Here is a 13,851-nt window from a genome sequence, read left to right as displayed (position 1 = left end):
GTAATCTTGATTTAAACTCAGTTTTCTGGGGTCGTGCATTGGCTGTTCTTTGTTAGGTTTGAGGTCTGATACCAGATTTGATAGGCTATCCACGCTGTCACTCAGGGGCGCTATTCAAGAGGTTACAGGTTGTATGATGCTGTGTGTGAAATAAATAATGTGCGGCAGAGGCAGGCCATGGAGGTGTACAGAACTTGTCGTCGCCGGAAGCATCTGTAACTTTTCTCTTCATGGTCGCGGCAACAATGTTTCTATTTTGATTACGCTTATTTTTCGATGTTCTTCCAGTCAGTTTACATGGGCAATGTAGATTGAACATGTGAACGCGTTTACTTTGTTCTGCTCTTATGGAAGTTTTAGATTAATTTAGTCTAAAACTGCAGTCTGAACGCTATAATTACCCCCAAAAAATTGAATCCCTGTGACCTGAACTGGATTTAAATTTGGTAAAATATAAAAGGCACTTTTTTTTGCGTCTTCGGAATCTATTTCGACGTGAAGATTTGTTTTCGCTAGATCCCCAACAACGTGCGGTTTTATGTTCGATGCCTCACGGCATTGTTCTGTCTCGACCAGGCATGTAAGGTCCCTCGAGCTGAGGAATGAGTGGCCGCGAGCAATCGGGCGGTGAACACTATTTTCGGATTTAAGAACTGGGTGGAATATCTGAAGTTTCTGAACATGGATATTACAGTGTCAGAGTTGATGGGAAACTTCATGGATACGCCGCTGGTGGTGTGGGTAAGTGAATGTGCACTCAGCAAGTGCCATGGCGGATAATAATGTAACTTGGTGTCCTGCTAACCTGCTCTTGGCCACTTTCATTTTTTAAATATCCTTGTCCATCTCCTACTCCTAATGACATTTAAAAAATAACGTTTTTTTTCTTTCAAACATACAGTAGCAGACTGGTAGACCTGTTCGTTTACATGATTTATTTACTGTTTGGTGTTAATCTTTGCTGTAAAGCCAGGATGTCTGACATTTTCCCAACAAGCCAACATCTTTTATTGTGTTTTTTTCCCATGGTCTATGGGTTTTATTGGCATGACCTACTATTATTCCCTGAAACTTGGAACGGACCTTTCATGAAACTGAGCAAGAGCCATGCCAGCTATTAACACAACCTCTAGCCTGAATTTTGTATCTAGTCCATGAGTGTCAATATTGGTCAATATTGGTCTATCACAGAGCCATGCCTAGGTCATTGTACTTTGGCTCCATTTTTATCATCACATAAGTCAAGGGAATCATAATGTTGTTGGTTGAACTCGATGTCGCTAGAGTAGAAAGACGAGGACTGTATGTAAGCTATGCCACAGGGTTTCAGAAGACTAGCCTGATGGTATAACTTTTGACAACTCTCTATGTTTATTGCCATACCATGAATGCAATGCATGGCTACATGGATATATGGCATGACAATGGTAGAAGTTGGCTACAGCACACAGCCTGGTGACACTGTATGAAGGCCTATGACTAAAGCTTATACAGTATGGCATGAGGCAATGGCTACAACATTGCACAGTGTGTCACCAGTCTATGGATACACTACACACCATGGTACCAGGCTATGCCTTAAGCACATACAGTATGGCACCAGGCTATGGTGTGGGGGCTGATCCCCTCATCCTGCCCTGATGTCCTGTTTGGCCAGTCGGCTGGACCTCAGCTGCTGGCTGCTTGTTCCGCTCTAACAACTCTCTACCCTCTGGTCTTTGTTTCTGTCACTGGGATTCGTCCTCTCTGCTCGCCCTGACTCACCTCTAGGAGGACCTCCTGGTTCCTCGATCTAGAGCCTAAATATCTTGACATGCTCACAAAGTCATAGACAGTATTAATTGAGTGTGTAAAACTTGCATTGACATCTGTCCGAGCAGGAAACGTCTGTGTATTCTTGGAAACCGAAAGCACTAACACCCAGGTGTGGCCAATCTCTTCATAGGTGAGCTGAGCTCTTTAGAGTAATCCAATCCTGTCTGCCCATTTCTCCTCCCTTTTCTCCCTCTTCCCCTCTCTCTTCAGGTGAAGACCTTTGGACCCCTGGGCTCTGGCTCAGAGGACAAACTCTCCATGTTCATGGATCTGGTGGATGGTGTCTTCCTGCACAAGATCATGACACACATGTGAGTGGACAAACGTGTGTGTGTGTGTGTGTGTGTGCGTGCATGTTAATCTGGCAGCTGTTTTGTGGCCTCAATCTATCTCCTTTCGTAACCACATCCTGGCATGGTTTCCCCTACTGGTATCCAACTGTGTTCAGACATCCTCCCCATGCCTTCATGGCTCACTGATTTGGACTCTCACTCACTCTTTCAGCTCATTTTCTGGCCCTCATGAGTCAATGTGATCTGACACAGAAAGTCTCTCTTACTCCTTCCCTCTCACTCGCTTTTTCTCGCGCTCTTGCCTGCCTTTCATGAGTCAATGTGATCCTAAGGCTGCGATTATATCTGCACAATGTGGCTGTCTGTTTGGTTAGTACTGGGAGGCCTCTCAGAGCTCTTGAGCTCAGAGATGCATTCAGTCTGTCTACTGAAAACAGTGAACACAGCCATTATCTCACTGCTGAAAATTATGTATGTGAAAATATTAAAGAAGTGTATATATAATTTTTTTCTCCATAATGATTGTGATAGTTTGCTCTGACACAAAGGGCTGCTCGTCTCACAAAATTACTGCTCAGAAATCTGACATGGCTCAGGCTAGGTCTTTCTCTAAACCGTCTCAAGTTTCTGAACCATTTCCTGTGCTCTCACTTCAAAGGAAAGTTATGTGCCCTGAATGGCAGGCAATGCAGTCGCAGTCAGTGACTTAGTTTAAGAAACTCCCTGTAATGCTGTGACTTGTTTCTGAAATCAGCTACCGGTTTTCTCTCTCATCTCTTGCACTCCTTCAATTACACTCTTCTCTCCCTCACTCTCTAACTGTGCCTAGCGTCTGTCCCTTTGTGTTGCCCCCAGCTGTGCTAACCATACAGTCCCCTCCCGCTCCCTCCTCCTGCCCCCTCCCTCTCCCAACCCCCTCCTAAGTCCTGTATTTTAACCTACTTCCCCCTGACTAGCTGCTCCTGCTTCCCCTGGCCTATGTGTCTTAATGAGGGGCTTTAAATGCTGTATGCTCCTCCTCAAACAAAGACAATATTATTATGCACACAACAAGGGGACAGAAGACAACCCCCACCAGGACAATGAGGGGTGTAACTCTGCCATGCAGGATTTAGCCATGTAAATAAGTCCATGTGACATCACTGGTATGTCTAGTAATTATCATACGCAATCTATAATAAAGTATGTAGACACCTCTTCACGTTAGTGGATTTGGCTATTTCTGCCACACCCGTTGCTGACAGGTGTATAAAATGGAGCACACAGCCATGCAATCTCAACAGACACACATTGGCATTAGAATGGCCTTACTGAAGAGCTCCGGTACTTTCAATGTCTCACCGTCATAGAATGCGGCGTTTCCAATAAGTCAGTTTGTCAAATTTCTGCCCTGCTAGAGCTTCCCCTGTCAAGTGCTGTTATTATGAAGTGGAAAGGAGCAACAACGGAAGTGGTAGGTCACACAAGCTCACAGAACTGGACTGCCGTGTGCTGAAGTGTGTAAAGAATCTTCTGTCCTCGGTTGCAACGTCAGCACAAGAACTGTTCGTCGGGAACTTCATGAAATGGTTTTCCATGACTGAGCAGCCGCACACAAGCCTAAGATCACCATGCGCAATGTCAAGCGTCGGCTGGAGGGGTGTAAAGCTCGTCGCCATTGGACTCTGGAGCAGTGGAAACACGTTCTCTGGAATGATGAATCCCACTTTACCATCTGGCAGTACGACGGAAGAATCTGGGTTTGGTGAATGCCAGGAGAACGCTACCTGCCCGACTGCTTAGTGCCAAATGTAAAGTTAGGGAGAGGAGGAATAATGTCCTGGGGCTGTTTTTCATGGTATGGACCAGGCCCCTTAGTTCTATTGAAGGGAAATCTTAACGCTACAGCATACAATGGCATTCTAGACAATTCTGTGCTTCCAACTTTGTGGCAACAGTTTGTGGAATGCCCTTTCCTGTTTCTGCATGACAATGCCCACGCAACGTCCATACAGAAATGGTTTGTTCCGACATCCAATGGAAAGCTTTCCCAGAAGAGTGGAGGCTGTTATAGCTGCAAAGGTTTGACCAACTCCATGTTAATCTCCATGATTTTTGGAATGAAATGTTCGAGCAGTTGTCCACATACTTTTGGTCATGTAGTGACACAATGACATGGCATACATGTAGACTGGTGTCATTGTTTTGGCCTTTCATATTGCATAGTTTAAAGGTTATTAACTTTGTATTTTTCTTGTTGAGAAAATACACAGATGTATTTGGATCTTTTTGGTTACAATCATATAGCCTAGGTCGACTTCTGGCACCCTTAGATAGGCACACATGCGTACGCACAGGTGTCTGCGCTGTTTATGTTAAACCTCTGCCACAGATGAGTGGATGGCTGAAATCCTCCAGGCCATTAGTGCCAGCAGCAGAAGTCTTTCTCTCTCTCTGTGTGTCTCTCTCTTTGAGGGTACACACTGTGGTTAGAGCCCCCCCCCCCCCACCGCTGTTCTAGATACCCTTTATTATTTTCATGGAAATGTTTCTCTAATACTCAAGCCTGGGCCTGCTTTAGGCATGTATTCTAGTAGTTCTGATATAGGATCAGGCTTTACCTTTTTAGATAAAGTACTCAAACTCCTTGACTTTTTCCACATTTGGTTATGTTACAAATCAAATCAAATCAAATTTATTTATATAGCCCTTCGTACATCAGCTGATATCTCAAAGTGCTGTACAGAAACCCAGCCTAAAACCCCAAACAGCAAGCAATGCAGGTGGAGAAGCACGGTGGCTAGGAAAAACTCCCTAGAAAGGCCAATACCTAGGAAGAAACCTAGAGAGGAACCAGGCTATGTGGGGTGGCCAGTCCTCTTCTGGCTGTGCCGGGTGGAGATTATAACAGAACATGGTCAAGATGTTCAATGTTCATAAATGACCAGCATGGTCGAATAATAATAAGGCAGAACAGTTGAAACTAGAGCAGCAGCACAGTCAGGTGGAAGTTGAAACTGGAGCAGCAGCATGGCCAGGTAGACTGGGGACAGCAAGGAGTCATCATGTCAGGTAGTCCTGGGGCATGGTCCTAGGGCTCAGGTCAGTTGAAACTGGAACAGCAGCATGGCCAGGTGGACTGGGGACAGCAAGGAGTCATCATGTCAGGTAGTCCTGGGGCATGGTCCTAGGGCTCAGGTCCTCCGAGAGAGAGAAAGAAAGAGAGAAGGAGAGAATTAGAGAACGCACACTTAGATTCACACAGGACACCGAATAGGACAGGAGAAGTACTCCAGATATAACAAACTGACCCCAGCCCCCCGACACATAAACTACTGCAGCATAAATACTGGAGGCTGAGACAGGAGGGGTCAGGAGACACTGTGGCCCCATCCGAGGACACCCCCGGACAGGGCCAAACAGGAAGGATATAACCCCACCCACTTTGCCAAAGCACAGCCCCCACACCACTAGAGGGATATCTTCAACCACCAACTTACCATCCTGAGACAAGGCTGAGTATAGCCCACAAAGATCTCCGCCACGGCACAACCCAAGGGGGGGGGGGGGCGCCAACCCAGACAGGATGACCACAACAGTGAATCAACCCACTCAGGTGACGCACCCCCTCCAGGGACAGCATGAGAGAGCCCCAGCAAGCCAGTGACTCAGCCCCTGTAATAGGGTTAGAGGCAGAGAATCCCAGTGGAAAGAGGGGAACCGGCCAGGCAGAGACAGCAAGGGCGGTTCGTTGCTCCAGAGCCTTTCCGTTCACCTTCCCACTCCTGGGCCAGACTACACTCAATCATATGACCCACTGAAGAGATGAGTCTTCAGTAAAGACTTAAAGGTTGAGACCGAGTTTGCGTCTCTGACATGGGTAGGCAGACCGTTCCATAAAAATGGAGCTCTATAGGAGAAAGCCCTGCCTCCAGCTGTTTGCTTTGAAATTCTAGGGACAATTAGGAGGCCTGCGTCTTGTGACCGTAGCGTACGTATAGGTATGTACGGCAGGACCAAATCAGAGAGATATGTAGGAGCAAGCTCATGTAATGCTTTGTAGGTTAGCAGTAAAACCTTGAAATCAGCCCTTGCTTTGACAGGAAGCCAGTGTAGAGAGGCTAGCACTGGAGTAATATGATCAAATTTTTTGGTTCTAGTCAGGATTCTAGCAGCCGTATTTAGCACTAACTGAAGTTTTTTTAGTGCTGTATCCGGGTAGCCGGAAAATAGAGCATTGCAGTAGTCTAACCTAGAAGTGACAAAAGCATGGATTAATTTTTCTGCATCATTTTTGGACAAAGTTTCTGATTTTTGCAATGTTACGTAGATGGAAAAAAGCTGTCCTCGAAATGGTCTTGATATGTTCTTCAAAAGAGAGATCAGGGTCCAGAGTAACGCCGAGGTCCTTCACAGTTTTATTTGAGACGACTGTACAACCATTAAGATTAATTGTCAGATTCAACAGAAGATCTCTTTGTTTCTTGGGACCTAGAACAAGCATCTCTGTTTTGTCCGAGTTTAATAGTAGAACGTTTGCAGCCATCCACTTCCTTATGTCTGAAACACATGCTTCTAGCGAGGGCAATTTTGGGGCTTCACCATGTTTCATTGAAATGTACAGCTGTGTGTCATCCGCATAGCAGTGAAAGTTTACATTATGTTTTCGAATAACATCCCCAAGAGGTAAAATATATAGTGAAAACAATAGTGGTCCTAAAACGGAACCTTGAGGAACACCGAAATTTACAGTTGATTTGTCAGAGGACAAACCATTCACAGAGACAAACTGATATCTTTCCGACAGATAAGATCTAAACCAGGCCAGAACATGTCCGTGTAGACCAATTTGGGTTTCCAATCTCTCCAAAAGAATGTGGTGATCGATGGTATCAAAAGCAGCACTAAGGTCTAGGAGCACGAGGACAGATGCAGAGCCTCGGTCCGATGCCATTAAAATGTCATTTACCACCTTCACAAGTGCCGTCTCAGTGCTATGATGGGGTCTAAAACCAGACTGAAGCATTTCGTATACATTGTTTGTCTTCAGGAAGGCAGTGAGTTGCTGCGCAACAGCCTTCTCTAAAATTTTTGAGAGGAATGGAAGATTCGATATAGGCCGATAGTTTTTTATATTTTCTGGGTCAAGGTTTGGCTTTTTCAAGAGAGGCTTTATTACTGCCACTTTTAGTGAGTTTGGTACACATCCAGTGGATAGAGAGCCGTTTATTATGTTCAACATAGGAGGGCCAAGCACAGGAAGCAGCTCTTTCAGTAGTTTAGTTGGAATAGGGTCCAGTATGCAGCTTGAAGGTTTAGAGGCCATGATTATTTTCATCATTGTGTCAAGAGATATAGTACTAAAACACTTGAGCGTCTCTCTTGATCCTAGGTCCTGGCAGAGTTGTGCAGACTCAGGACAACTGAGGTTTGGAGGAATACGCAGGTTTAAAGAGGAGTCCGTAATTTGCTTTCTAATAATCATAATCTTTTCCTCAAAGAAGTTCATGAATTTATCACTGCTAAAGTGAAAGTCATCCTCTCTTGGGGAATGCTGCTTTTTAGTTAGCTTTGCGACAGTATTAAAAAGGAATTTCGGATTGTTCTTATTTTCCTCAATTAAGTTAGAAAAATAGGATGATCGAGCAGCAGTAAGGGCTCTACGGTACTGCACGGTACCGTCCTTCCAAGCTAGTCGGAAGACTTCCAGTTTGGTGTGGCGCCATTTCCGTTCCAATTTTCTGGAAGCTTGCTTCAGAGCTCGGGTATTTTCTGTGTACCAGGGAGCTAGTTTCTTATGAGACATTTTTTTGGTTTTTAGGGGTGCAACTGCATCTAGGGTATTGCGCAAGGTTAGATTGAGATCCTCAGTTAGGTGGTTAACTGATTTTTGTCCTCTGGCGTCCTTGGGTAGGCAGAGGGAGTCTGGAAGGGCATCAAGGAATCTTTGTGTTGTCTGTGAATTTATAGCACGACTTTTGATGTTCCTTGGTTGGGGTCTAAGCAGATTATTTGTTGCAATTGCAAACGTAATAAAATGGTGGTCCGATAGTCCAGGATTATGAGGAAAAACATTAAGATCCACCACATTTATTCCATGGGACAAAACTAGGTCCAGCGTATGACTGTGACAGTGAGTGGGTCCAGAGACATGTTGGACAAAACCCACTGAGTCGATGATGGCTCTGAAAGCCTTTTGGAGTGGGTCTGTGGACTTTTCCATGTGAATATTAAAGTCACCAAAGATTAGAATATTATCTGCTATGACTACAAGGTCCGATAGGAATTCAGGGAACTCAGTGAGAAACGCTGTATATGGCCCAGGAGGCCTGTAAACAGTAGCTATAAAAAGTGATTGAGTAGGCTGCATAGATTTCATAGAGATTTACAGATAGAGGTCGACCGATTTAATAGGAATGGACGATTAATTAAGGTCGATTTTGGAATTTTTGGTCACCGATTTGGTGACAGTTAAGAACACATTCTTATTTTCAATGACTGCCTAGGAATGGTGGGTTAACTGCCTCATTCAGGGCCAGAACGACAGATTTTTACCTTGTCTGCTCGGGGGGGATTCAATCTTGCAATCTTACTGTTAACTAGTCCAACGCTCTAACCACCTGGTTACATTGCACTCCAGTCTGGAGACTGCCTGTTTTACCCAAATGTTAGCATTAAACTTATCTTATTAAAAAAAACAATCAATCATAATCACTAGTTAACTACACATGGTTGATGATATTACTAGTTTATCTAGCGTGTCCTGCGTTGCATATAATCGATGCGGTGCGTATCGTTGCTCCAATGTGTACCTAACCACAAACATCAATGCCTTTCTTAAAATCAATACACAGCAGTGTATATATTTTTAAACCTGCATATTTAACCTGGATTTATTTTAGCTATCAGGCAATATTAACCATGTGACATTGTCACTTCTCTTGCGTTCATTGCACGCAGAGTCGGTGTATATGCAACAGTTTGGGCTGCCTAATTTGCCAGCATTTTAAGTAATTATGACATAACATTGAAGGTTATGCAATGTAACAGTAATATTGAGACTTATGGATGCCACCCGTTAGATAAAATACGTAACGGTTCCGTGTTTCACTGAAAGAATAAACGTCTTGTTTTTGAGATGATAGTTTCCGGATTCGGCCATATTAATGACCCAAGGCTCGTATTTCTGTGTGTTATCATGTTATAACTAAGTATGATTTGATAGAGCAGTCTGACTGAGTGACGGTAGGCAGCAGCAGGCTCGTAAGCATTCATTCAAACAGCACTTCCGTGCATTTGCCAGCAGCTGTTTATGACTTGAAGCCTATCAACTCCCAAGATTAGGCTGGTGTAACCCATGTGATATGGCTAGCTAGTTAGCGCTTCAAACGTCACTCGCTCTGAGACTTGGAGTGGTTGTTTCCCTTGCTCTGCTAGGGCTGCGGCTTTTGTGGAGCGATGGGTAACGCTGCTTCGAGGGTGGCTGTTGTCGTTGTGTTCCTGGTTCGAGCCCAGGTAGGAGCGAGGAGAGGGACGGAAGCCAGACTGTTACACTGGCAATACTAAAGTGCCTATAAGAACATCCAATAGTCAAAAGGTATATGAAATACAAATGGTATAGAGAGAAATAGTCCTATAATAACTACAACCTAAAACTTCTTACCTGGGAATATTGAAGATTCATGTTAAAAGGAACCACCAGCTTTCATATGTACTCATGTTCTGAGCAAGGAACTTAAACGTTAGCTTTCTTACATGGCACAAATTGCACTTTTACTTTCTTCTCCAACACTTTGTTTTTGCATTATTTAAACCAAATTGAAAATTTTTCATTATTTATTTGAGGCTAAATTGATTTTATTGATATATTATATTAAGTTAAAATAAGTGTTCATTCAGTATTGTTGTAATTGTCATTATTACAAAAACAAAAAAATGACAGATTTAATCGGAATCTGCTTTTTTTGGTTCTACAATAATCGGTATCAGCGTTGAAAAATCATAATAGGTCAACCTCTAGTTACAGCCTTATTCTAAAATGGATTAAATAAATAATGTTCCTCATCAATCTACACACAATACCCCATAATGACAAAGTCGAGGTACAGATCTGGGGAAGTGTACCAAAAAAAATTCTGCAGCATTGATGGTCCCCAAGAACACAGTGGCCTTCATCATTCTTAAATGGAAGACGTTTGGAACCATCAAGACTCTTCCTAAAGCTGGCCGCCCGGCCAAACTGAGCAATTCGGGGAGAAGGGCCTTGGTCAGGGAGGTGACCAACAACCCGATGGTCACTCAGACAGAGCTCCAGAGTTCCTCTAGAGATGGGAGAAACTTCTAGAATGGCAACCATCTTTGCAGCACTCCACCAATCAGGCCTTTGTTAGTGGCCAGACTGAAGCCACTCCTTTGTAAAAGGTACATGACAGCCTGCTTGGAGTTTGCCAAAAGGCACTTAAAGAACTCTCAGACCATGAGAAACAAGATTCTCTAGTCTGAATAAACCAAGAATGAACTCTTTGGCCTGAATGCCAAGTGTCACATCTGAAGGAAACCAGGCACCATCCCTAAGTTGAAGCATGGTGGTGGCATCATCATGCTGTGGGGATGTTTTTCAGCGGGAGGGACTGGGGGACTAGTCAGGATCAAAGGAAAGATGAACGGAGCAAAGTACAGAGAGAGGTACTTGATGAAAACCTGGTCCATAGCGTTCAGGAGTGGTCCAGCCAGAGCTTGGACTTGAACCCGATCAAACATTTCTGTAGAGATCTGACATTAGATGTGCAGCGACTCTCCCCATACAACCTGACAAAGCTTGAGAGGATCTACATAGAAGAATGGGAGAAATGCCCCAAATACATGTGTGCCAAGCTAAGAGTGTTATACTCAAGAAGACTCAATGCTGTAATTGCTGCCAAAGGTGCTTCAACAAAGTACTGAGTGAAGGGTCTGAATACTGGGTTATTGTGTCTAGATTGAGGGGGAATAAAATATATATATAAAATATATATTTTTACATTTTAGAATAAGGCTGTAATGTAACAAAATGTGATAAAGTCAAGGAGTCTGAATAGATTCTGAATGCACTGTAATAATGGACAGGGTGAGCGGTGAACCTAGATCAGCCCTCCTACTCTGAAAGGCTTTTTGGGTGCACTCTGCTTTATCAGCCAGCCAGTGAGAACTGGGAATGGCCATGTCAGAAAGCTGTACATTTAGAACTAAAGGCAGCTAGTACACAAGTTTACCTGAATTTAAAAAAACTATTCCTTGTTTCTAAACTAAAGCCCTTTCACAGACTTACTGAAATACTGGCCCAAGCTTGGCAGCATTTGCATGGTATGCCCACAAAACATATGTAAATGAGGTTAGCACAAACAACACTTATCCAGACCAGGCCCTCAAAACAGCCAAGGTCTATTTTGAATTCTGGCTGTAATCCACATTTTCTTGTGTTAAGTCAAGAGTATGGATACTTTCAGAAGGCAAATAGGGTGTCATTTCAGACGAAAACCCGGTCTCAATGCTAACACTCTCGACTCAAGTCAGACTATTCCTAGTCCAATGTCCACTGACTGTTTACCTAACAAGTACAGCAGTTCTGTGACCAGCATATTTAAATGTCGTCCTGTTGATCAGCTCTATGTATTTCAAGCGTGTTTTCACATTTCTGGTTGGCTTTGTAGCTTGAAACCTCTCCTGTGGAGACCTGTGTGTGTGTGTGTGCTTCCAGCTTGTGTAGGGGGACAATGCTGTTCCTGAAAGCCATGCGCATCCATAATATATCTGTCAACCAAACCAATTGGGTTCTTGGCCTACTTGTTTGGAGAAAAGAAGGACATCACGTCTGTGTGTTCTGAATAAGCACCATATTATATATGCCGTTCCCCTCTAAAGTTTAGGCTAATCCCCAACAGTAATCTGTTTTCCTTTTTTTGTGTGTGGATATTTGGGAAAAGCAACTCTTTCACTAGAGTTGGTGTACAGTACATACAAATGTAGCCTAAAATAGTAATTTACAGGATTATGTACATTACAGTTGTATTTCTTGCATGCCAGACTAAACGCTTCCCAACTGAAACCGTTCCTTAGAGTTCATGCATATTTTGTGGTGTTTTGGACTTCGTTTATTTTTTTTTTCTGGCTGTATTAGATTAATTATTAGATGAATTCTGACTTTTGAGGAATAGGCTACAAAGTCTCAAAATGGACAAACAGTACTATTGCTCCTTTTTTTTCCCTCATTTTTCAAGCGACGGTCTTGTAAGGGAGTATACAAGCACGCTCCTTCGGTCCGGCTAGCAGAGATTGGCTAGGCTCCAGCCGAACTGAAGCATGCTGACACCTTAAGCAGCTGTTCAAAGAAAATATAGTCAATATAATACTCAGTAAAGGAAAAGGCTGCTGTTTCTTCTTTTTTTTGTAGTTTAGTACTTTACTACAAAAATATTTTTTCATGTTATGTCTTTTCTTATCCAGAGACCCCAGCCCCACAAATCAGAGAGTGAATAAGAATGTGAACAATGATGTGAACCTACGAATCCAGAACCTCAACATTGTGATCAGGCACATCAAGAACTACTACCAGGTGAGCTCAGTTCTGTCTATCCACTTCCTGCTCATTCACCTCACGCACTTTTTATTTTAAAAATTTCCTAACCACTTTTAATGCTGCTCACCATATCAAATTATAGCTACTTACTAATGCACACCTCGTACTCATTTACACCTCCTTCACGTGTAGAGCCAGGAGATGTGTGTAGTCTCTGATCTTGGTGATCAGACAGCAGCTGGTGTGTGTGAGCATCCAGAGCATCCTGGGGATTAGACCTGGCTGCTTGGGTGTGGTGGTTATCCCTGGAGGAATGTCTCATTGTTTTGTCTGCTGTCCTTACACTGACATCTCGATTATCAAACAATTACTAATGCATGATGTCCTCTGTTTTAATGAGAAATGTTGTGGTGATAATTCTGTCACGATATTTTTGGTAGAGGTAGGTCAGTCATGAATGACAATTAGCCTATATCAGAAACCAACAGTAGTCTTATCTTTTCTAGGTTGATGTAGGTTTCATCTCACAACCTGTAGTTATAGTAATCTGTGAAAATGAATGCTTCCCCACAAAAACACTATCTTTAGATGGAGTAGGCTAGTAGTCTTTCATTATGAATCATGATCGCTAGTCCTCACGTGGAAAGCTTTAGGAGAAACTATGCCGACCTTGTTATTCCACTGTAATTGAGTTGGTGAAATCCACTACACACACGGTGAGACAGTGGAGAGCGACCCAACTGTTCTGGCTGACCTCTCTCAACACATTCCTTCTCTGTTTCCTCGGTTTCCCAACTACAGACGTCACACACTCCATTCAAATACCGCCCTTGGCTGTAACACACACACACACACACACACTCCATTCAAACACTTCCTGACCCTGCCACTGGTTGCCCCGCCAGGTCCAAAGTTTAAAATATGTGCCCGCTTTGTATGTTTATGGTGTCGCCCGCTTCAGTTGATCACACCGAACTAAGCAGTGTTATCACCCCAAATGCTCTATGGAAGTTAGCCTAGTCTCCCTCTTTACAGTTTTACTTTCACACTCTGAATGTAAGAGGCTTTTCCCATTGAAGAGCGTTCAATTCACATTAGCAATGGGAATGTCTTCGAGCTGAGAGACGGTCTGGGACGTTCTTGCTTCGCTGTTAAAATGTACCGTAAATGTCACAGTAGCCACTAGCCAGTAGGCTAGCTAAGCATGCA

At 43.5% G+C, this 13,851-nt stretch overlaps 1 protein-coding gene across 2 annotated transcripts in view; it reads left to right on the top strand.

Moving 5' to 3' along the window:
• Positions 1–122: 122 nt before the first annotated feature.
• LOC109893687 (protein Daple) overlaps positions 123–13,851 on the top strand; it is an 82,897-nt gene continuing 69,168 nt past the window's right edge. Inside the window, exons 1-3 of one of the 2 annotated variants that reach the window (XM_031828768.1) lie at positions 123–741; positions 2,026–2,126; positions 12,570–12,678. In XM_031828768.1, coding sequence (XP_031684628.1) covers positions 682–741; positions 2,026–2,126; positions 12,570–12,678 — 270 coding nt within the window. In that variant the 5' untranslated portion in view covers positions 123–681. The remainder of the gene's footprint in view (positions 742–2,025; positions 2,127–12,569; positions 12,679–13,851) is intronic. The other variant, XR_004210597.1, reaches the window with a different exon arrangement.

This window comes from Oncorhynchus kisutch, linkage group LG7 (genome assembly GCF_002021735.2).
Source record: "Oncorhynchus kisutch isolate 150728-3 linkage group LG7, Okis_V2, whole genome shotgun sequence".
Classification (NCBI taxonomy): domain Eukaryota; kingdom Metazoa; phylum Chordata; class Actinopteri; order Salmoniformes; family Salmonidae; genus Oncorhynchus; species Oncorhynchus kisutch.
The sequence above is the reverse complement of the archived record's forward strand: the minus strand, read 5'-3'. Positions and strand labels throughout refer to the sequence as shown.